The sequence below is a fragment of the Stegodyphus dumicola genome, chromosome 4 (genome assembly GCF_044657685.1).
Source record: "Stegodyphus dumicola isolate Sdum_Otavi_A_Nest chromosome 4, ASM4465768v1".
Classification (NCBI taxonomy): domain Eukaryota; kingdom Metazoa; phylum Arthropoda; class Arachnida; order Araneae; family Eresidae; genus Stegodyphus; species Stegodyphus dumicola.
Window position 1 is genome coordinate 4,394,431 of NC_140771.1, and position 26,576 is coordinate 4,421,006.

Consider the following 26,576-nt stretch of genomic DNA (forward strand, 5'->3'; position numbering starts at 1 on the left):
AAAATAAACAGGGTAGATGTAGATATCCAATTTTTGTATGTTCAACTTTTCCTTATTTTTAAATCTATCATTTTCACATCCAGCATATGTTGCTCACTAGTAAATTTTGATCTTATTTTTTTAAATTGAAAGTATGCATTATACACCAGAATATATTATATATAGTACTTCATGTCTTTATGTCATAATCTGATATTTCTCATAATGATTTAAACTTTTTTGTTTTTGTTATTATACTGAACTAGATTAAGTAATATTTAGAAAATGGCCTCTAACTGTTCAGTTACAAATATTATATTTAAGTTTTGAAATGCCATATCTTTCCTTAAAATTATCAATTTCAAGAAATCTTCTCTTCTTAGAATATTACAGTATCTCTAAATTAAAAAAAAAAAAAAAAATTATTACTAATTCTCACAATGTTTTTAATAACATCACATTGGAAATTATACAACAGACTTTAATTTTTCAAATGTGAGGGAGAGTTACAAGTCTCTAATTTCAAAACAAAATTTAAAAAAATGAATAATCACAAAAAGAAAGGCATGTCAAACACCAAAGAAGAAGAAAGTTAGGTTTTATGAATCATACAAAATACACATTTTTAGAAAAAATTAAAAGCCGTACTCCAGCTTTTATGCCGGAGAAATTAAAGCCGTACTCCATCAGTACAAATGATAATACAGAGAAATTGACTTTGTTTGTAGCCTTCAATATGTACAATTATTATTTATTTAGCTTTGAATCAATAGTCACTTTTTATCACCAATCACTAGACAGTGAAATAAATAAACAAATAAAAAAAAATAAAATAAAAATAAAAAATGAGCTTCCCCATATACATAAAGAGTAGTGAAGAACAGGCTTCTTTGATACATTCATATAGCATTCTTCTTCCAAGCTTAATAACAATGTCACGTTCTTTTAAATGTTAATGATGAGTTAAACTTTTGGCAAATCTTCAGCAGTGTTTTGTGAATTTCTTTCAACTGCAAATTCCAACACATCCTTATATATTAAGACTGGACCATAACAAGTGGAATCTTTCAAGCTAAGCTCCTTAGTACTTGTATGCTTGCAAATCAGAATTTATGTGAATAAACTGTCATTGATGAGTGCCAGAATATATTTATACACTAACAGACATTGAAAATGAAGCATCAAGATGTGGCCCAAAAATTATGCACATTTCAGGGTAGATGCATATCATCAAGTTATGTGAATGATGTGAAATGCACAGCTCATCAGCACATGTTGAAGAAGGTATAAGGGAACAGAATTTTCAATTTTTATGACATTATTTCTACTAGGGAAATCATCGTAGAAAATTTGTTCTTATCTTGGAGGACGCACGTAATACAGAATGGCAGGTCTTCATCAACAGAGGCAGTTCCAGCAGACAAACGATTTTACAAGAGGCATGGTTAAAGCACTGATTACTTGCAAAGCACTTAAATCATTGATGATCACACAGTATAATTTTTTTTCTTTCTTTTCGTAGTAGACACTAGCAGAACACGAGTGAGAGAATATAAACGCAGAAATTAAAAATTGTCATGGCATAAACTTGTATCAGAATTCGTTTCATTATGTATTAACCCTATTTCAAAATAGTAACTGTAATAGATTCTGTAGTAGAATGCAGGTGATTGCATCTACAATGAACAGCTAGAATTTTGATGCTATAGAACGCTGAAATGCCGACCCACAAGAAATAAGAAATTTGGCAGTCAAGGTATATTTAATTTAACTTTTATTCCAGTAAACATATTGTGTCCACAAACACGTTGGCACATTTATTGTGTGTATTTGAAAAAGTTTACATTTTTGATAACTTTGTAGTAAGAAAGCAGCAGCAGCAGCAGACAGACGGTAGTGCAGCTAGGGCAAAGCGCGGAAAGCAAGTGTCAAGAGGCATGGTCATCGGACCGAAAAGGTCGGGTTGAACCATACGGCCAATTTCAGCTGACATATACCTAGCCATGTCCACAGCACACTGGTTGTGGCAATGATGGTTGGAACAAGGAAATGTAGCAAGTTCAAGGGGTGCCAGTGCAGCCAGAGTGAGAGCAGCACACTTGGATTGATGCATTCGCCGACAAGCAGTGGCACACCCGAAAGCCACTTCCACCTCCATTCTGCAGCATGTTCAGGACACTCTGGATATTCCCATATCAACTACAACCAATTGCCATTGATTGGTGGCTAGTGGCCAACACTCATGGTATTCGTTAAGAAGACTCTTACTGATCCCACATCATAGACGTCAACATCTGTACTGGTGCCAGGCTTGAACAATGAGGATGACGGAATTGCATAGGGTCGTGTTCATTGATGAAGTCATGCTTCTGTTTCAAAAGATGATGGGCTTGGGTTTTGATCCCAGGTCTTTATATGGCAGAACATGTGCGCTGCTGCACTTCTCATTGGTGCTAATAGACGGCAAAAGGAGCAAGTAACTACATTCCAAGAAGCACTTAGTAAGCATACCACCACATGGTCACAAAAATGATGACCTGGACGTGATGTAAGTGTGAGTGTAGTAGAAATGGGGGAGGGGTAAAACTTTAAAACACCTTTGAGTTTGTGTAGTCAATTTACGGCAGTGAATAATTTGGTTCTATAAGAGGGGGAATTGCAAAGGCTTTCAAAAGATTTTGGACAACAAATTGATAAGTTTCTAGAAGTATGTTATTGACCTATGAAAGAAAATGCATTTACTGTTACATTTTGGAAATATAAATGAAACTCTTGTAATGTTTGCTATGACAAGAAGTAAAACAATTGATGAAAGAAACAAAAACAGTTCATATAAAAACAACAGATCATGTAAAATCTCACCTCACGCTAGTGCTGTCCTCTGAATGGATGGTACAAAATTAAAATCCATGGCTATTTTAAAAAGAAAGATGATGCTGAAATGTAATTTCCCAAATAGTGTTTTCATTCATATTCATGAGAAAGGATGAATGGACAAAAATGGTGGTAAATTTTGGATGGACAAAAATGGTGGTAAATTTTGGATAAGATATATTTGGCAAAAGTGCCCTGTTGCTTTAAAAAATCCAGAACGTCTTAGTTTGGGTCATGTTTAAATACCATTTAATGGATAATACTAAGAAATTGTTGAAAGTGTGTAATGGATTGAATCTAAACCCAACATAATGCAAAAATTATCTAAAAATGTAGTATATCTAAAAATCTAGATGGAGCAAAGGATAATTATTTATTTATGATTTACAGAAACAGAACTGGTGTAGAAGAAACAGAATTCGATGGTGTGCTTGGAGATAAAACGAAAGACGAATATGATGAACAATTCACGTTATCAGACAATGGAAACTTTTAAAACTTTTAAAAATAAACAGCCTTAAGGTACACATAAAAACTATTTTTTGTATGTTCATCTTTTCCTTATTTTTAAATCTACCATTTTTATACCTGGCATATAATGCACATCTGTAAATTTTGATCTTATTATATTAAATGTGCACATTACATGCCAGAATATATGGTAATTCATTTTGCTTATCCCCCCCCCAAAAAAACAGGATTAGAAAATGACAGCGGGCAAAACATGTAGACAGTTCTACTGCCACTAAAAATATAATGGATAACTTTTAATAAAACTTCAAAAACAGGAATAATTTCCAATTATCATCAGAAAACACAAATAGGAATTTTGAAAACCAAAGCTCTTAAAACATTTCATTAAAACATGTTCTACAAGTTCAAAAAATAGCTCTTAATGACCTTTACTTAACAATGGAAATTCAATTAAGACTAATTGAACCCTCTTTATACAGTTAAAATAGCAGAAATGAAATAACTATTACATTTCATCTACAAATGACACAGTGATCAAATATATCAAAGTTAGGCATTCAGAAAATGACCAATATAATGATGCACAGCTAACTATTACCAATTTACTATTTAATTTATTAAGCAGCACTTTTGGCACGTCGGTCAAATTTTCTTATGAAAGTAATATTTCATAAATCATGGGAATTTTGCATAAACAAATATAAGCAATAAAATACAGAGCAAGCAATGAAAATCTGATAACAGCTTCCTTTTAACACACACACACATATATATATTGAAAAACTATTACCAGATTTTGATTTTATTAATAATTTTAAAATATACCTCCTTTTGGTTTTCTTCAAATTTTGCAAATGCAATAAAGAGTTTTTCATCCATATGCTCTTCACCAAAGAATTCAACAGCCCTTTCAAACACTGCTCTTGCTCTAGCTATAAATTGATTCTGTTCTTCAAACTTCGAATATCTGATCCAGTTCTTTACATCAGGATGAACCATTACAAGTAAACATAATTAAGGGAAAAACTCTCACACTTTAAAAATAATACAGCACTATCTTTGAAATTAAACAGAGACTATCAAACAAATGTAAAGAATGACTACAAAAATTAATTTGTAATTACAGCAAAACTCAGTTATTTTGTTCTAAGATATCAGATACTATAATTATCAGGATTGCTTTCTTTTGTTCTACATTAATTAAATTTAATCAATTTGTATCGACATGCTTTTAAAATGTTCACCGATTTAAAGACATTGTATAATAAAATTAAATTAGCTTAAACAGAACAGAAAAGAATAGCTTATTTAGAGGTTTAGTAACATTAATTTTGTTAAAAAAGTTCCACATTTTGTTCACAGAAATAAAACACAAATAAAAGGGGGCAACCATTATTGGAATAAAATGCAAATAAACCTTTTTAACTAGCAGTGCAGTAAATACATATTTTGATTACTTGGAGAGGGGGACTGAATTATCAAGATATGCTATGACCTTTGTGTTACTCTGAATATTTAGAACTCTACTGTCCATTACACTTTTGGAAGGCATTTTCAATGAAGAATTATAATATGTATTTTTTAAAAAAAATTTTAAGATGAATGAAATATATAGAGAGTTTTATTCCAAATTAAATATAAATAGGGGTAGTTAAGTTTATATAAGCTAGATAACAATTCATATCCATCAAAATTCCACTGAAGAAAAGAAAGTTTTCTCAAATTTCAGATTTCTACAAGACGGTCAAGTGACTCGATGACATAACAGTTAAAATGTTTTTAGATGTACTGGAAAATTACAACTTGCATCTATATATGTATAAAAGAGTCATTTTAATTGAGGAACAAAGACAGCACTAAATATGTTAAAAAACTTATCCAGAAAATGCTTCCTGGCAGTTCTTTTCGGCCACTGACTCAGTAATTAACTCAGCAAGTTGGTGTTACTCAACAGAACTTTTAAATGTTATTGAGCCTTCAGAAATCTTATCACACAAGTTAATTTTAAAATAAGGATATCTGGCATAATATATCGTTACAGCGACCAACAAAACTATGCAATAGATCAAGGTTAACCATGATGAATCAATTGCCAAACATAATAGAATTCACCATCATCCTGGGGAATGCCGCAAGATTAAGACATAATCATTACTCACATTCTGTTGATACCCACACATTCAAATATGCCCTTTGATTTCACTGCTTGCGGTTTCTCATCTGGTTTGCATTCATAACGAATATCGACAAGGCACAGGGTCAATCTCTTTATGTGGCAGGTATTAACTTGCAAAATTTGCACATGCAAAATTTTTCACATGGTTTCACACACATAACTTGCTTAACAGTCAGCACACCAGATAGCAGTTTGTTTACATTTTGGACCTACAAACACTGTGTGCCCGCAAGCTTTGTAATAAAATAATGTTTGCTTTCTAATTAAAGTTTTATTTCAGTGTGGTGAAATTTTGCACAATTCACTCTGAACCAAAATTAGAAGAAAATCGCTTTCAATTTGAGATTTCCGGAAAAACTACCCTTTCTAAATAAAGTCTCTTCACTCTACATAAAGGCCAAGCAATGTCGGGGGTACTTCAACTAAGTTCTAATAAAATTAAAAACTTGGTTTTGAGGTAAAGAACAACTTGGTAAAGAAGAATAAATTAATTTCATAAATATTATCAGTGTTTACACACACATATATGTAAAATATAAAAAATACGATGGCTTTGCTCTACACGAACAGGCAACCTCTAATTAACTTTCCGCAATTTCAAGATCTTCCCCCTAGACCTGTATTTTCGATAGCATTCGAGCATACTACATAACAGCTCCTATAAGTGAAGAATTCATGCCATTTTGGGTCAGAGACTGCTTTTCTCCTCCTGCTGCTAACAGTTCTTTGCTGCCGCTCTTCCCTTTTTTCTCCTTTTGTTCGAATAATATGGCACAGTAAATTTAATCTTATTTAGTAAATCACTATTGATGACGTAATTTTGGAGAATTTAATCTAAAAGAATAATGATTTGCCATTTGAATTGAATAAAGATATGGAGCTTTAATTTAAATCCTTCTGTGTTGTCATTGGATGCCGCCTTACACTCAGGCACAACAATGTCCAGAATTCTGGACGGTTATTCTACGCTATGAGAGTCGACAGCAAGTTGTGGGCCGCCAGATGTCGCTGCTAGTAAAAAACAGGTCTGCCCGACATCCTATATTCTCTGAGTACGGAAGTTGTCGAAAGCGCGTGAAAAAATGTTGCCGCGTCGTCAATCAGGGTTGTCCAGTTGACGTACTAAGTAGACAATGGCTTTATATGTGTTTTCGCCGCTGATTTTTTCTTATTTAAACGAGGAATACGGTCGTAGATCTCTGAATCGGTGGCGAATTTATAGAAAATATGTTGATGCTTTTGCTCTGCCAAAAGATGTTTTCATTGCGTATTTCAGATTGCCAAAATTTATAGTTAATTTAATTTGGGATGAACTGAGAGAGTATTTGGAGCCACATTCAGAAAACAAGAACGCAATTTCTACTAAAAGAAAGGTTATACTATTCCTGAAATTATAGATATAAATTGTAATTGTACGCTTTAAAAATGTAGAAGATAATAAGTTTATCAAGCACATAAACCTTCTTCATTTAATACAAATATAGACATCCGATAAGCTTCTACTCGATTTATGTGCAGCAAGAATTACGTTTACTTTAAAATCTAACAGTTAAATACCTTACGAATAATACTGTGAACACAAAAATGTCGTTCATTATTACGCGAAATTCACACTACTGTAAAATAAAAATTAATAATTATAATAATTATAAAACTATAAAATAGATTTATAATATTTTTTCAGTAGTTGTACTACTATTAGTGTGATACTTTTAAAAATAAGTTTTAGCCCAGAGGGGCTATTAATTTCGTTTTGCCATTTTGTAGCGTTTCACGATAAATGACGTTTCACTTTTCAAATCGTTGCCACCAAGTATTATCGCACTCTATTATATTTAAAGAAATTAAATAATGAGGAATCTGCAGAATGTATGAATGTTTCTCGCACTGTGATAAAACAACGGTACCTAGAGCCATGAAATTCTGAATAACGTAATCCTTCATCCTAATATAGGCATCTGGAGGCCCAAATTTGGAACTGGGAATTTGTATTACTATCCATTTCATATATCATATTTTGTAAAGCATTTATGGGTTTTTGATTAAGAAACCCAACGATTTCAAAGCGAGCAATGGCAAAGAACATTTTCATCTCTAGCGCGCGAGACCATGTATCGGAAATTCTAAAGATATGCTTTTTTTTTAATTATATGATATTGCCGTTGAATTGAATTTTATGGTTTAAGTGCGAAAAACATGATATTTAATAAATAAAGGTAACACGCAAAACGTTAATAAAACGGCCGTTTGGGAGTAATATAAGATCTGAAGGCTTTCAGATTTTTTTTTTTTTTTGGTGTGTATGTGTGTGTGTGTAATTTTAATACGTTTTAAAACTGGTTCCTAAGTGAGGACTTTCTAAGGGAAACTGGCTCATATACACGTTACACATGGGGAAAGCCACGAAAACGCCGGCCAACTCGTTTGCGGGATTCGGACCTCGGACCAAACTACCTGCGTTCAGCGACTCTAACACTCGGCGGCTGGTGGGCTTGTTAGCAGAATTATACTGTGTTATTATTGTATTATGCTATAAAGTAACAATGCTATAAGACTGAGGGTTTGTTCATGGAATAGTACTTTTGTAACCTATTATAGTATTAAAAAATCATTGTTTCTTTGCAAACTTAAAAAAATTAATAAATAAATAATAAAAATACCGTTCATAGCATTCTCTTTTTTATATTGTAAAAGAGATATTGATTATTATTAGTTTTCTATTTAAAATGTGTCGAAACGCTGGTTTGATAAGGACTTGAACTGCAGGAGACCTACACTGATTATTTTTACTTTAAAAAAAGTAACCACTATAGAAAAAAAAAAAAAAAAAAAAATTCAAAAGACTGATAGACTGCTAATCAAGAAATCTCTGATGTTGACAAGAAACTTGACAAATTGAAAGGTTAGAAAAGAAAATTCTGAAACCAGTTAAGAACATTTTCTTCATTGCTGGTATTACTGTTGCACCATTAACTGTTATTGTGGTTGCAATAACAGTTAAGTTGTGACAGCGGAGGACAATGATGAAGAACAGTATCTTGTGCATAAAGGGCTAAGTAATAGAAAGAAACAGAAATTAATGAAAATTTCACCATGGAAATAATGGACTGATTGTTGAAGGAGAAATAAATGCATCTCTTTGCTATATGACTGTAGACATTGGTGCTAATGTAACTACTTTCAAAACTGATGTAGATTAGCAAATGGACAGAAATCTGCTGTACATGGCTCCATCTTTGACTCTGCAGATTGTGAACAGAGGGAAAATGAATGTGCACATCGAGTTCGCATTCTCTGTATGAGGCTGATGTAATGGATCCATGAATCACTGAAATTAACTTAAGAAATGCAGTTATTGTTTAGATGTCAAAATAATGAATTTCACAATGAAGAAGTACTGATTTCTCCAATGGAAGAAAATGAAATGAACAACTATAAGATAATTTTTTAGAGTAATATTACATTCCCTCCTAGAACACATGTGTGCCATTATAGTATGCTCAATGGAGATGCTAGTTTCTGTGGAGCTGGGAACACAGACACTGGACACAACAGAAGTGGGGGCAAGTGCTCCTGATCGCCAATTTAATTTGAGGCATTATGGACATATACATATCTGCAAAGAGGAGGAAAGGTGCTGAAGTTCTTGCTTGGAGTAATATGCTTTGTAGCCTTACTGACCTCCATATCTCCCAAGGAGTTTCAGTAGCTAGTCCAATTTTAAAGCAATTAACAGATATTTCCCCAGTGCATGGACTGTTATAATTTTCAGAAAATACTGGGCTTAGGGGCAACAAAACATTTTAGGACAGATCATGGAATTTTATTAATTTCAGATCCATTCCGATGCCTGATAAAAGCATTTCAAATAAATTTAGTATATGCAGAACTAGTTGAGAATATTTTTTGAGATCAAAACATGCTGTTTTGACATTTTGAACAAATACCATGAATGACTTTTGAATATAGCAAAGACAATACACTTGCTTTAATAGTTGTTCCAAAATAATTGATAAGCTCGAAACTATTTAACAAAATACAAAAAGTAACTAAAAATTATGCACAAATATAAATTTTACAATGAAAACCGTTTTGGGAAAAAGCCAAATGTAAAGGATATAACGCTCATAAATCTGCCGAGCGCGGTCAATTTCCTTATGACGAAGTTCAAAGTTAATGTAGGTTAGCCAGGCTTGTTCATCAGGTTCCCATTCTATCCATCTTTCAAAGATCTGGCGTGCACCAGCAATGTTATTAAGTGACTGCTCCATATAGACAAATTTGTACCAAAACTGATTTACTCGAGGCAAATGTGTCACTGCTCGATCAAAAATGTTACGAGCATGATTTACTTGACGATGCCTAAAATATATAGAAAACTAAATATTACAATACATGAATATTAGTTTTTTTTTTTTTTTTTTTTTTTTTAATTAAGTAACGTGTTCACAAACTTTAATATTTTCTGTTTATCCGCACCCTCACTAAAAAGTCATGAATATGCGAATATGCTGCTGATTTTGGAGAGCATTCCTAAACTCAATGGTGACTGATTTTTGTCAAGTTAATGCACAAAGGCAAGAACCATTTTTAAAATAGTAAAATTCCACATAATTCTATAAAAATGCAATCAATCAATAAAATTTAAAAAGCAAGAGTATCCGTAATAAAAAACATTTTCTCAGAAACTCTTTCGTAATTAATCCAGAGTTGTCCCCCCCCCATATACGAAACAATTAGTTTTCGCTAAAATTAAAAACAGTGAATTGCATATATTTGACATTGTACACAAACACAACATTATGGGCAATGAGCAAATAAACAAGATAGGACTATTTTCAAATGAATTTCTGACCTGCATTCTAACACACTGCTTGCAATTTTTTACATTGCATTTCCATAAAAATCTAGTCATTTATGAAGGACAACTTCATAGAAAGCACACTTTTGTATACTCTATATGGCAATATTATAGAAATAGCCTTTCCCCCCCCCCATCAGCAAGCAAACTCAACAGTCCCATTATGATTCATTATAAGAAAAACATATACACTCAATTAAAAAAATAATAAAAAGATGGTTGAATTTCAAAACTACAAATCCTTAAATAGATGTATGCTATGCACATGTTTAATGGCATCATATTTTGGCAATCCTGGAGACGTACTATGTTGCCTCATGAATACTTTTTAGCCACTTTTTGGTGGGGTTGTGGATAATAAGTACAGAAAAAATATAGTTATAATATTTAAAGAAATCGTTCAAAAATATTCAACTTACTTCATTTCCATTTCAGCATACTTCAACCATAAGGTAATACTTCTTTTGTCGACATCCAGTGCTCGTTCATATACAGAGCGTGCCCTAAAAAATAACTTGAGTTGTCACAAAAGTTTCAAACTCTTAATTTATAAAAAAGCAGAGGATATAAACACTGTTGACAATAAAAAGTGAAAACTAAAAACCTTTAATATCTTTTTAAAACTAAGCACATATCTATGTAATTAAATATTTGTAATTTATTTCATTAAATCATAGGCATATTTTTAATTATAAGTATTTTAATTACATACAATTTAACTATGTTTAAAATATTACATTTGAAGTGTAATAAAATAAATAAAAAATGACAGAGACTAGATTAGTATCATTAATAGTCATATTCATAAAAAAATAACAAAAAATCTGCTATCTGCATATTCATAAGCAAGCAGATGAGATAAAAGTAGAATATTAATAGAAGCAATTATTTACTTACAAGTTATGCAAAAGAGATACTTCAGTAAATTTCTACTAAGTTATGATATAGTCATTAGCATCATACATAACTAATTATCCAAGCATACGAAGTCACAGTATATTTATAGCAGTATGTTTTGTTGATGGTTTCAGTGGAGTAATATGTTGCACGAAGAATCTTTGAAGCAGTTCTGAAATAAATGCAATGAAGTAACTCCTTCATATAAGAATCAAATCATGATCATTGAGGCTAAAATGACAGGAGGATCCTTTATACAGTATTGCCAGTTCATTCACAATGGTATCACACATTATGTTACCAAAAGTGAATAGAAGAGGATATTATAAATCACACATGCTGAAATATTATCCAAATTCGATTCTCTTTTCTGATAATGATTTAACAGATGGAATAAGAATATTCAAATATGTCTCACAAACACATGATAAGAACTGATTTTTAGCAATAAAGGGGTTCGAACAATTCAGGATTTTTCTAAAATATAAATATTGATGCACCAACAAAAATATAAATAATTGATGCACCCTTCAATTATACTTTTTTTTTTTTTTTTTTTTTTTTTTTTTTTTTTTGTAATTGACCATTAATTTCTGAATCAGACTGCTGAAATGAAAAGATGAAATTGGTCAAAAAGTACTCAAATACCTACTTGCTATTAAAAGTATCTATGGTGTTCTGGCTGAAAATATCATAGTTAACAGTTACTGCTGTTATTACAGGCAGTTACTCGTCACCACTTTGCATAGAATTCAACTGACAAATACAGTCCAAACTTTTCACGCAATAGGTGTCTTCTGCATTTATAAGTAACCATGAAAGCTGTCGACTATCTGAACATAATTGCGGATCGGTTACACCCTTGCAATGCATCTGTTTTCCTAAATGGAATTGGAATCTTCCAGCAGGATAACGCCCCACGTCGCAAGGCTCAAATTGTGTTAGAGTGGTTCGAGGAGCATAAGGATGAACTCGACAGATCTTAACTCGATGGAGCACATTTGTGATGTCATGGAACACCCCCATGTTGGAATATCTCGAATATGTGTGACCACTGTTAAGACATTTGGTACAACCTGTTGCCAGTCATCTACCAAGAACTTGTGGCCACAGTGTCAAGGTGATTTGCAACTGTTTTACAGGCCAAAGGTCGCTACTGAGTAGGTGGTCATAATGTTTTGGCTCTTCAGTTTAGACTGGCAAGTGTAATATAGCTAGCAACTTTTTTATACAATTACGTAAAATACTATTATTTTTAAGAATTTTAATTAAAAGTTTAAGCTCATTTAAAAATTATTCACTGTCACTGCAAATTTTTCTAATTTTGGTTCTTTGGTTTTTATTATAGTGTTGTAAATGATTTTTCTGGAAATATTTGACTGTCAATTAATTAGCTTTGTGGTTTTGACTGTGGTTTAATTTTCAATTACACACACAAAGACACTTTTTGTTACCTGTTAATTTCCTTTTGGCTCTCTTCCCACTGTGCATATTTAATCCAGTTATTTATTTTTGTTCTGTTTTTCCTAATATTGTCTTCAAAAGTCTAAAATAAATAAATTATTTCAGATATATATCAGATATACATGCCTCAATTACAAAATAAATCTAAATTTAAAAAAAAATTACAAGATGTTATATATTATAAGATTACCTTCCTTTTCCGTAGCTGATATTCGGCAAGCTCTTCGGGATCAGATATCTTTTGTTTTGGAGGCTAAAAAAGTTAAAATGCAGTAATACATTATAATATGTTCAACGTCACAAAAATTAATATTAAAAGTGAATTTTTTATTACTCTTTTCATAACAAAAAGCTTTAAAAAAGAAATTTAATTACAATTTATAACACCTATGAAAATCCTAGAAACTAAATTTTAAAGAATTTCTTTTAAAAATTCCACTGGAAAAAATTAGGTTTAGGTTTAAATACAGATTTCATTTTAAGATAATTATTTTATAAAATACTAAAGAAATCATTCTCTCACATTTCATAATTAATTACACAGTAATACTGCTTAGAAAATGGACTGATATTAATAATTTTAAAAATATCAAACTGCTTTTCAAAAAATTAATTAACACCAAACTGCATTTGTATCTATAACATTCATTTTAATTAAGCACTGGGAATTTATAGAACATATATCTTACAGTAGCAACACTATTTCTAGTAACTCTGTATATTTAAATGTTCTAAGCTCTCTTGTAGCTCTATCAAGAGTAGTATAAGAAAAAAAGGTGTATGTATAAAACTTGAAAGAAATATAGCTTATGCTTTGCTGAATGGCAACACTCTGATACACAGAAGATTAAAAATATGCTATTTCAGACAGTGGAATACATTTCTATTAAATCACTAAGTTTGCTGATTAAATTTTAAACATAAATTTAGTCAAAAGTCCAAGACTTTCTACTGTATTTTATGTTTCGCCAAGTGACAACAAATTCTCTGTAAACCACAGAGTTTATTGATAAAAAATTCTCTAAGTTTGCACAAAAAACAAAATTAATAAATTTTTGAAAATCAAAAATTGAGGCTTCAAGGTGCATGTGTTCATGTGGAATACTATGTGTGTTCAAAGTCTGGTGTTCTGCATGCCATTGTTTTTCATAATGCTAACATACAGTTCATAATATATACAGTTCCTTCATTATTTAATAATAAAGATGAGTCTTTATTAGCAATGATCAAAACCTTAAAACTTGGTAGATGTCTGACTGCTTAGCAGAAGATAAATTAAAAAATTAGATCGCTAAAATATGTAACTTATGTTTTATGGAAATCTGTTTTCTTATCTCTCTCATGTGTGCACATATGTGTATGACATATACCAAAATAAATAACTAATTAAAAAGAAACATTTCAAAATACATCAATGACTCGACTAACTCTACTAATATATTTTGATTCTATCTGACTATTTTTGTTAATAAGAAACTTATAAGTTACTGCTAAAGTGTTCATTCAAAATTAGTTTCTGGTACTTAATGATTATCTGCACACCCACTGAAAAGCTGCAAAGTATTGATGAGGCAATGCAACATGTTCCCCAAAAAGTACTTACAGGATAACCCAAAATATTGTCAAATGTGGCAGTCGAACTATGCATATAACACAATAGCCACTTTCCACAAATTTCGTCAGCATAACTGCAGCTTATAATCATTCCTATTGGAACAACATAGCATAGTGCAATTTCCATCATCTTTGAAATTTCAGACTTAGCTTTCTGAATGCATAGAGTGTAGGGAGACTTCATTAAAAGCATCATCCACCTCTTTTAGTACTTATATTAATACAGCTATCTTGGTGCAACTAAGCATTTTTTTTAAAATGAAAAGGTATTCAATATATTAAAAAGTAAAAAAAGTAGCCATTTAAAATACAAATCATAAGTATTAAATAAGAACTCTATGTCGAAAAAGTAAATAAATAAAAGAATATTTTTTGCAAAATCATTCTGTAATTTTTTGCTTCGTTTTTCTCCACGTTTTGCTTGGGGGGGGGGACAGCAAACTGAATAAACCCAAAAATGTTCACAACTTCAGAATTGCTAGCAGGCTATCCATAAACTTGCAACTAATCATCTTTGTTCCCTTTAACCCTTCTGTAGTTGTGAGATTCTTTCTTCCTAAATAAGCACATTTGTCAGTCTTAAATTTGTAATGCAAGCTATGTTCCTTTATGCCCAGTGCTGTGTGTAAGTAGAAAGCAAGAGCAGCTTGTTAAAGACAATGATTTGGCAACAAAATACTATATTCCAGCAGAAATTTCACAGTAACCTGCTGGTAAACTCCACAAATGAATATTTAAAAACTGAGCTTAAAGCAAAAAATATCAGAATTTGTCAATAACAACCATTAGAACTTGGAATACAACAAAAAGAACACATACAAAAATGACAATGTTGTTTGAATGGTTGCCTGATGAATGTTTTATGTACATGGTTGCTGGAATTCAGCACATTCTGATAATTTAGCAACTTCTACAAAGATAATTGCAAGATAAGGTTTTCCTCCCCCCTTCTGATTTTAGGCTCTTGGTACTGAATTTGAGAAATTCTGATTCTTTTTTTTTTTTTTTTCCCCTAGTGAAAATAGGTCCCCACCTACACAGAAAAATCAACAGCATAAAAAACCAAGAATTGTGCATATCTTGTACGGAAGAAAAAGTGTGTAAAAAATGGGTGGCACTGAATGCATTGTTGATATAGATGTAGATGCTTAAACATTTCTCTCTAAAACTGGGAATGAGTTCAAAACTTTTTAGTGGGGATGCAGATAATCAGACAATACCAAAATTTATAGAATAAATGTATCAAAAGTACAAATAAAAAATTCCTGCAATTCATAAATGATCCTCAATGGTGAAAAATCTCTCTACAAAGTTTATTAACATACTGTAAACTACCTGTCAATAAAAAAATAAATATTAGAAGATAACACAAATTTAAAATTAGCATTTGAATAATATAAAACCTAAATTTTCTTTGATTTACTGTGAAATTAACAAAAGGGATAAGACACAAGTACAGATTAAGCATTTTGAATTTAATTTTCAGTTCATTACTTTTTATAAAAAGTAATGATTCTAATTTGTTACTAAACACTAAAGATAAAAAGATAATGTTTAGATTTTCAACACTTTTTGTACAGAAATATTAGAACAGAAATTCACTTGCACATTATCCCAACCACCTTAGTGCAGTTTGGCAAATTTTATGGAAGAAAAAGATTGTCAAAAATTATATATAACATACATGCTTATTATTAAATATTCTACATTTCAGCTATATATTTATTAACCCCCCCCCAAAAAAATCAGTAAACCTATTTACAAATGGGTTTTTGTTTTTGTTGTGATGGAAATTTTGTAGCAGTTGCTTTGAGAAAGAAGTCCTTTAACTACTCTGCGACAAAATAATGTATTCCTGTAGAAATTTTACCTAACTTTTTATTATTATTATTATTATTATTATTATTATTATTATTATTATTATAGGAAAATGCTACTAGCACACATTTTAAAATCAAGTTTAAGATAAAAAGTAATCATATAAAAAAAAAAAAAACCATCAAAACTTGGAATACAACAAACAAACAAAAACAACAACAAACGAAAATTGCAATATTGTCATGAATAATTGTTATGTATGTGGTTACCAGAGTTTGGTGTATTCTGAAGCTTTGTTGATTTCTACTGAGGTAGATGTGACAATACATATAAACTCATATTTTTTTCAAATTCAGACCTTAATTTAAAATATTTGATTTGAATTTAAAATTTAATTAAATTATGGCATAACTTACCAAATATTTTAATTTTTCGATATACACTTCATCATTCAGAGGGAAGAAATGATACATGTAAATACGATTATAATTATCATTCCTTCTTAATTTTCTTAATAAAGGCTACTAAATAACAAAATTTTGTTGCTTCATTGTTAAAATGAGTAATATATAAAACTTTGGCAACATTGGATAAAGTTGGTTGCACATTAGAGACTGCAAGATTAAATTTGCACTTTTGGTAACTAAGTGCAGTGGCTATTTCAATAAGAAAGTAAAAGATGTTTTTAAACATCTTTTATATTAAATAAAATAACTAACTAAAAAATTGATAAACATAAAAAAGCTCATTTTAAAGGTAACAAAAATGACATAACTTACCGGAGGTAAGATTTCTAAGTCTCTTTCTTTAGCTTCTCTCAGTAATTGTTCTGCAGTAATTTGAATTTCCGCTGGAGTTTTGTTTTTAACCTAGTAAAATGTATATAAAATATTAAAATCAGTATTATTTAAAAAATGTTAAATTCATAAAAGACAATATATAATTCTTAATAAAAACATTTAAAATACTGAAGTATATTTAATAATATAATAAATAAAAAATCTGAAAGCTTTTAGATTTTATATTATGCCCAAAAGGACACTTTTTTCATTTACATACACATTCACATTTCGACAGCATTTGGGCTAAGATATTTTAAAACAACCAATCATTAGAGTTTTTGATAGACAGTCTCGTGCGCTGGAGATAAAAATATTTTTTCCTGTACAATGTTGCCATTGGTCACTTTGAATCATTCAATTTGTTAATCAAAAATTCGTTAAAGTTTTACAAAATTTGCAATACACAATAAAATATTTAAAAACAGCATATCTCTAGAATTTCCAATAGACATTCGTGCACACTGGAGATAAAAATGTTTGTTTTTATACAGCGTTGCTGTTGCTCGCTTTGAAATCGTCAAGTTTGTTAATCAAAAATTTGTTAAAAGTTTTAATAGATAATAAAACAAATTCAAAATTTTGGCATCCAGATGACCCTGTTTGGGTGGAAGATTAAGTTATTAAAAATTTGATGGCTCTAGGTACCGTCATTATTTCACAATACAAGAAACATACATACATTCATGAAGATTATTCATTATTTAATTTCTTCAAATATAATACAGAGTAATAATCTGGGGATTGGGCCTGTTAATACTAGTACAGGATAATAATATTTGGTGGCAACAATTTAAAAAGTGATTCACCATTTATAGTGAAATGCCACAAAAAGCTGTTTTGAGACTAATAGCTTTTCTGGGCTACCAGAAACCCTTTTGGGCTAATAATATACAAATAAATTTAAATTTAAAACATAGTACAGTACAAAAGAACTCTTTCAAGCCATTACCTGAATAACATGTCCCTCTACTTATATCAGTTTTTAAAAATCTAAGAATTTTTAATTTTTTATATATGTAATGTACTCCATTTTTCCTGTTATTGTTTAATTAGAAAAATTACTATTAAATAAGATAAAAAATTCCTGCAATTCATAAATGACCCTCAATGGTGAAAAATCTCTCTACAAAGTTTACTAACACACTGTAAACTACCTGTCAATAAAAAAATAAATATTAGAAGATAACACAAATTTAAAATTAGCATTTGAACAATATAAAACCTAAATTTTCTTTGATTTACTGTGAAATTAAGAAAAGGGATAAGACGCAAGTACAGGTTATGCATTTTGAATTTAATTTTCAGTTCATTACTTTTTATAAAAAGGAATGATTCTAATTTGTTACTAAACATTCTAGTTACTAAATAATTTGATTCTCTGAGCTCAAACTTTATCATACGATTGTTTTTTGTTACAGAAAAACTGATTTAATTACTTTTTTTTACAATAATTAATCTTTATTTAACTCTATGAGTATTTTCCCCTTGAATATCAAAAACATAAAGTTATGTTTAAGGAAAATATAACAATAAAAAAGAAAAGAAAAGCAGATAGTTAATCAAGGCCAATGCTGCCGGGTGTGGCCATGATATAATAACCTGAAGATAATGCTTAGTGTAAGCGACAACTGCTGAGGCATGTCTCATACCAAGGATTCCTTTAGCTTGCTGCTAAAGATAAATTTGATTTAAATTAACTCTTAATGTTAAAATTAAAGTTTTATTTTTAATGTAAAATGGGAAAAGAAAGAAAATTAGCATGCCAACCTTCAATGAATTAGGAGACTCATTAAAATTCAATAACATTCAAATTTTTAAAAATGTCATAAATGTAATTCAGTAACAAAATTTTAATCAATAGTTAATTTATAACAAAGTAAAAATTCATATATAGCCCCCCCCAAAAAAAAAGTGAAAGGAAAGAAAAACCACAGGCTAATTTGAATGAAATGCATTTAACTAATCCTTCTAACTTAAACAGTCTAGATCAGGTCTATAAGTTCATCACAAATAAGGGGAAAATGGCTGCGTTTGCTCTTGGGTAGCTTAAGTTAAATGCAGTAGTGCAAGTCTACCCAGCTTCATCCCAAATTTAATAGAGAACACATAGGAAGAGGGATCCAAAGGTTTCTTACTCTGTTCTTTCTGGCTCTTTAACAACCTTTGATCAAAATTTTTTGCTCGACAGTTCTCAAATTAAAGTTCTCAAATGCTGCAAAGTAACAAGACATTTACAAATATCTAGGCCGGCTCTGGATCAAACAAGGCAGCAAATGAAATTTGGCATGTGTGATGTATATGAACTAATAAACAAATGATTACAGTAAGAATATTTAAAACTCTTTATGTTTTACATTAAAAATATTATTAATTAGTGATACATAAAGCATTCTTTGGTAGGTCTATGAGATTACATATTCTTAATGTGGCTCTGGGATATATTTTCTAGCTCTTTCAAATTACTAATATTACTGTAAAAGCTTGCAGTCTTGTAAATCCTATGTTTTACCAGTAAACCAAAGTGGCTTGGTAAAAGTCCAAAGTATGCTTTAATTTGATTTCATTTCGGGCTTTTACCAAGCCTCTGTGGTAAATCCTAGGAGTTGCTAATTCCTTCTGGTAAAAGCATGAAACAAGGGATTACTTAAGATAGGATTTTCCATTTGCAGTACAGTGTGTTTCCAGAGAGTTAAAACACATTTTAATTTTTTAATTAATAATATAAATTGTAAAAGTGATCAAAATAAAGTATGATTTAAGATTATGTAGTTGGAACTGTCTTACAATTATTTTTCAAAGAGTTACAAGAAATAAAAATAAAAAAATGTGATATTTATGCCATTTTGCAATTACAATCCCATGTGACAAAGGAAGGGATAGCTCAGAAAATAAAATAAAATAAAAATTTTGAAATTTGAAAAATAAGAAAAATGTAATACATTTTCTTTAATACCTGTTATAACAAGGTTGACTGTTATGGCATTTTGAATTACAAATCAAATGATTTGCCCAAACACATCTTCATAGGACACTTTGAGAGGATGCATTTTCCGAGTCCTTGTCCCTCAGCTAAAGAAAGTCTTTTTACTACTTCACATACACTTATTTCTTCTGTACCAACTTCTTCGATGTTGAAAAAATTTTCTTTGCGAAAGGTAAACTGGTTTCTTGTGTACAGCAATTTTAATTTACCTAACTTAGTACCAAGAACATAAAACATGTCACCTTTGATATCTGTAATAACAGCTTATTAATCCTTTTTAATCCATTTTTGATCTATCAATAACCAGTACTTTTAACATTTTGTCCAAGAGCAGGTGTTGGAAAGTTTTAGTAGACACAGTCTTCACTTCTTTGCCTGCTTCTCAAGTCCTTCCTTAGCTGTCTCTAGAAACACTTTGATATTTTGAACTCTGTTAATAATCGCACACGTTGTGGCAGAGCATTTATCCAGTTCTTTTTCTATTATTTGAACTTCAGTATCTATTCAGTATTCCATTGTTATGCATGAATCATTTTCACGTGTATTATTATTATTATTATTACCTTGAAAGTCTAAATTAACTGTTGATTCGAGATTAGTGCCTTCATCTTCTGTATTAATCATGCATTCATTATTAATATTTATAATTTTTTCTAAGTCCTCTTCAGTGGTCATGTTACTAATCAAATTACGTGGCAAAACTGAGTTAGCAAGTCCCAGCTTCAAAGAACAACCAAACATAGCTTCATAAGGTGAACATTTGATTCCCTCGTGATATGCTTTGTTTTCCACTGCTTGAACAAATTTTAATCGTTCTGACCACTTTTCTGTCTTATTTGTTTCCATCCATGTTGCCAACATGTTCTCAACGTCCTGGTTCGCCTGTTCGACAGAACCTTGCGATTGACAGCGTATCTGTTTACATTAATTACTTTTATTTGACAGCACACTTCTCATAAACTGTTTATGATTTGGTCACAAAATTCCCTCCCATTGTCAGAATGGAGAATGTTGGGGCTGGAAAAGTTGTGAAAATATCCAGAAGGTGATATGCTACTTCGTCAGTTCTTTTACTATGTAAACTTCGGAGTAGGATGAATTTTGGGGTAGAGTAGACTTTTAAGTACCCCTTATATTATGGCGAAGTTGTTGTTTGATTTATCGCCAAGGTGCTGTTTCATTTATGGTAGCCTGAGTAGTTGAATGTCATGGAAACCCTATTGTAACGTAATCGGGTGCATGATTCTGGGAAATTTTGAATCATGGGATGTTTTGTAAGCGTTTTTGTGGTGTGTGTTGGTTTGATTCTTTAGACGGTAGAATGGCCGAATATAGTAAGATTAATTTGTAAGTAGTATGTTTCTGTACGATTTGGAGTGAAAGGGGAAAATAGCTTTAATTGACTGGTGTGTAAATGAAGGTTTACTTAGTAGCCATTATAAGTGTCCTGTATGTAGGAAGGATATGCGTCTAGTCAAACGTAAAAACCGTTTAGATGGATTTGAATGGGTTTGTAGGAAGAAAGGTTCAGATGGTCACTATGTGAAGCATTTGATCAGAAAGAGTACCTGGTTTGAAAAAAGTCATTTGAGTATGATTGATATTTTGATTTTTACGTGGCTGTGGGTGTACGAAGCGAACTCAAAAATCATGGTAAGTGAATATTTACTTTTGGTAGTGCTTAAATGTATAACATGTTTTTCCTTTTTTATGTTATTTTATTGTTTGGTTTAAAATGTATTTTATTGAGATTATGTATTTTTTGTTTGCCTATATAGTAGAATTTGGTGCTCCTTTGACTTTTTAACTGAAAATATATCGATGTGTACATGGACAAAGTAAAGGGAGTGCGCAATGCAAAGTTTGTGCAATTCGCGGATTTTTTTTTTAAGTGAAAATAGGTCGACGTGTACATGGATAAAGTCAAAAGAGTGCGCAATGCCATTTTTGTGCAATTCGGGGATTTTTTTTTTTTTTAAGTGAAAATAAATCGATGTGTACATAGATACCGAGTCTGTGCAATTGTTTGTCTTGTTATTTTGGCTTTGTGTAGCGGCGATTTTTGCGCCGCTTCGCAAGCCAAAATAACGAGTCAAAGAATTGCACAAAATTGGTATCAATGTACCGCCAAAAATCACCAAGGGGTACCCTAAACTATACTTTTACCTGAATTTTGTAAGATGATCTTGATACACTAAAATGAATTTCATATCAGGATCAGGATTGGACTGCACATCTATTAGGTTGACTTGGCATTGAGAATTCATTTTGCTATGCGCAAATGGTTTGATTACAATCCTCCTTTTCAGTTTTTTCTGGTCTCAAATATGTGACGATAAATTCTACTGTTACATTCTTGTACAGTCAAAAGTCGTTAATCCGGACTCGTCGGGACTTCGGCGATTCCGGATTATCGATTTTTCCGGATTATAGATCATCAGTTTAAATCGCGTAGGATGGCATGCAGAAATTCTAAAATTAAAAGTATGAAACCGTAATTTATGAAATAAGGAACAAATATGATCTAAAGGGTATCAAAATTTACAAAAAAAAGCTTAATATTTATTTGTTTACTTTATTAAACATTTCTTTCAATGTAAGTTGTTTCGTTTTATGTGATAATACTTTCTCTTTAATTCTATAAACAGACATAATTTTTTGTTCACTTACAAATTTCCGCTGTTCAAGTCCCGTTAATTGCTGTGCCGAGAATACCGACTAACTTGTCAATCGAAATTTTTTCGTTTTCACTAACCTCTCTGTCAGATTCTTCATGTCTTTATCCATTTTTTGCAGCAATTCCACTTTTTGTTTGATGGACATCGAAACATACTTTCGTTTTGTACGATCCTTTGGGAGCTCCAGAATCAAAAATTCTATTTGACATAATCGAAAGTTCAAGTTTACTTTTTTAGTATTGCTCTTACAGTCTGCAAAAAATAATAAGCCGGATCCAATTTCAAAATTAAGGAACAGCGCAATCATCAACATTAACTGAAATAGATAATTATATAATTTTAGCTTACACCGTCCGTTATACATAAAACGCGCACGTGAAAACGTATTCTGCGCTTGTGCACACGCAAATGCGCCGTCGTAAGAGGTCTTATGCGCACGCGTAAACGCTTATGCGCATGTGTCAACGCGGAGCATGCGCAGAAAGTTTTTAGCTTTGAGGTCCGGATTATAGATCATTCCGAATTATGGGTGTCCGAATTAACGACTTTTGACTGTACTTGCATTTCAGTTCTTTAATCATACATGTTCTTCCACCATGGCCAACTCCATTATGAGAGTCACGTATAACGTTGAATACTTCATCGATTGTAGCATACAGTACAAAGTCTGTAATCCAGACGTCCATTACCCGGAATGATCTATAATTTGGACCTCAAAGCCACAAACTTTACACATGTACACGTTGAAAGAAATGTTTAATAAAGAAAACAAATATTAAGCTTTTTTTTTTTTTTTTTTTTTGTAAAACTTGATACCCTTTAGATCATAATTGCTCTTTATTTCATAAATTATGGTTTCATATTTTTAATTGTATAATTTCTGCATGTCATCTTACAAGAAGTAAATTGATGATATATAATCCAGAATTGCTGAAGACCCGATGCATCCGGATTAGGGACATTGTATTGTACAGTCAAAAGTCGTTAATCCGGACTCATCGGGACTTCGGCGATTTCGGATTATAGATCATCAGTATAAATCTGGTAAGATGGCATGCAGAAATTACAAAATTAAAAATATGAAACATAATTTATGAAATAAACAACAATTATGATCTAAAGGGTATCAAAATTTACAAAAAGAAAAAGCTTAATATTTATTTGTTTACTTTAAAAACATTTCTTTCATTGTAAGTTGTTTAAGTGACTTCATTTCATGTGATAATACTTTCTCTTTAATTCTATTTAACAGACATAATTTCTTGTTTAGTTACAAAGTTCCGCTGTTCAAGTCCTATAATTGCTGTGTTGAGAATACCGACTAATTTGTCAATAAAAATTTTTTCGTTTTCAATAACCTCTGGGTCACTTTCTTCACTATCAAAAGCGAATTATAATGACGAGGAACTTGATTTAAATCATATCAAAGACGGTGTACATCGAGATGAAATACTACATTTAGTAAGGAATTAGGTACAACTCTAATATACGCCCCAATTTCACCAAATGTGACGATACGTGTTCTGCGCTGGTTTTTGGCACGATTGCGTGTTCTTTGGCAACACTGTTGACGTTGAAAAATCTTTCGCTGGAGCTCGTTGATTCGCCTCTGTGTCTGAGAAGATGGGAGGGAAAGATAAAATGGTAGTTGTTGAATTGAAGTTCGGCAAAAGGAAATATCATTATGGCTATCCTGTTGAGAGGTAGTGAGTATTTGGAAGTGTGGAAAGAGGGTCTGGGAGATTATTTTTAATGGCAGTGCATGATAGAAGTAGAGATTTATGATTTTATTTATTTGTGAACCATAGTATAAATTTTCTGGATAGTGTGTCTGGCTGTCATGTAAATACGATAGTGATTATGTGGCGGTATGAAATTTATATTTCTGCTATTCGAAAACGCATTAATTCATGGCAAGTGCATTTTATTTTATCCTTGTTCTTATTTTGTAGAATGTTATGTTCATTGGTTCTTTAGTATGAATTTCTGTCATTATCGTTGTTTTTTTAAATTGTTTGAAATTTATTTTAGTTTATTTTGTTGTTTAGTGTCTAGACTGTGCAATTCGTAGATGTTTTTTAAAGTTGAAACAGAACGCTGTGTATATGGTATTATTTGAAATTTATTGTTGTTATCTTATTTTATTAAAGCGAGCAGTGCGTAAATCGTAGATTCGTTCCTTGCCTAAATTGTGCAATTCATAGATTTTTTTTTAAAGTTTAAACAGGATGCTGTGTACATGGTATTCTTTGAAACTTATTGTTGTAATGTTAATTTATTAAAGCGAGTTGTGCGTAGTTTGTAGATTCGTTCGTTGCCTACATTGTGCCCTTCGTAGATGTTTTTTTAAGTTAAAACATGTCGCTGTGTACATGGATTCTTGTCAAATATTTTTGGTTAGAAACTTTACGTTTTTGCTATCTAAATTTTTTGTTTTTGTTTCGGATTTTTAGCTTAAATTGTGTATTGAAAACGTAGTTTTTGAATGTGCGAAAATCACGTTTTTGGAGACATTTTAGGCTAAAAGTTCGAAATGTAGACACAAAATTTAGATAGTAATATGGCAGCGTGAAGTTTCTCGCCAAAAATATTTGGCGACTTGAGGGCGCATATCAGAGTAGTTCCAGGAATTATAAGCCAAATAAAATAAAAACATCTGCCCTGAAGATAAGAATAGTGCTGACAAATCAACTTCCAATTCATTGCGTGCTGCGGCGTGAAATTGATAAACAGATTTCGGATTTCGAAACATACTTTCGCTTTGTAGATCCTTTACATGTTAGTAAATATATATCGGAAATCCTATTTGACATAAGCGAAAGTTCAAGCTTACTTTTATAAAATTGCTCTAACAGTCTGCAAAAAATAATAAGCCGGATCCAATTAGAAGATTAAGGAACAACGCAATCTGTAACATTAACTGAATTAGATAATTTTAGCTTAGCTTATACCGTCCGTTACACATTAAACGCGCATGCGCACACGCATATTCGCAGCCGTAAAGGTCTTACGTGCACTCGTGAACGCATGTGCGCATGCGTGAACGCGACGCATGCGCAGAAAGTTTGTAGCTTTGAGGTCCGGATTATAGATCATTCCGGATTATGGGTGTCCGAATTAACGACTTTTGACTGTATATATATATGTTAACATATACACATGGGTTGAAGCTTATTTTTTTAATATAAAAGAAGTAATAGATGTTACCGAAAAAAAAACTGATGGCATAGAAAATTATTTATATTAATTAGCATTTATTATGAAATGGAAAAACTGGCTTTGATTATTTCTAAGAAACAGTATAGCTTCGGCAAGATTTTCTTTGTTGGAGGGCCATAGATCCGATTTGATAAACTTCAGAGCTGAGAAGAGTCTTTTCACACTAACTTGAGTAGGAGAAAGAGCTGTTACTGTTATAGCTACTTTTTTTAACTTTTCAGGATAGATTTTTATAAGTTCTAAAAGAGGTGTCTTGCAAGCACAATCATATTTCTCTATTTCTTCAAAGGCCATGTAGAAATCTTGTTTGTATTTTTCATTTTTACATTTAAAGGCTCTTGGTTCTTTATTTTCATTTGCTTTGCCTTTTCAATATTATCCAAAAATATTTCTCAAAATCTAATTCATCACTGGAAGAGGATGATAGAGACTCAATTGCAATGTCTGCAGTTTGACTGTCCTGATTCAAATTCTCCAATTGTTCTTGGAATAATTTCATTTTCAATGAAAGTTCATAGATGGCTTTCTTTGCCTTTTTAATTTGTTCATCATGCAAGAAAATTCAGTGTTTTGGATCTACACATATTGAACCCAGCAAGATCTCATTATCTAGCAAAGTAGTTTCTCTTTTCTTCATTGAAGAAATGATTCCTTCTGCAATAAACCCACCATTTCAGAAAGAACAAACATCCCATTC

General features: G+C 31.3%; 1 protein-coding gene across 1 annotated transcript in view; it reads right to left on the bottom strand.

The window, feature by feature from the left end:
• The window catches only part of crn (pre-mRNA splicing factor crn), a 61,356-nt gene that overhangs the window by 31,053 nt on the left and 3,727 nt on the right, over positions 1–26,576 (bottom strand). The window contains exons 2-7 of the mRNA XM_085814486.1: positions 16,937–17,026; positions 12,916–12,978; positions 12,716–12,807; positions 10,784–10,867; positions 9,624–9,865; positions 4,153–4,331 (exon numbers count right to left, since the gene is read on the bottom strand). Coding sequence (XP_085670612.1) covers positions 4,153–4,331; positions 9,624–9,865; positions 10,784–10,867; positions 12,716–12,807; positions 12,916–12,978; positions 16,937–17,026 — 750 coding nt within the window. The remainder of the gene's footprint in view (positions 1–4,152; positions 4,332–9,623; positions 9,866–10,783; positions 10,868–12,715; positions 12,808–12,915; positions 12,979–16,936; positions 17,027–26,576) is intronic.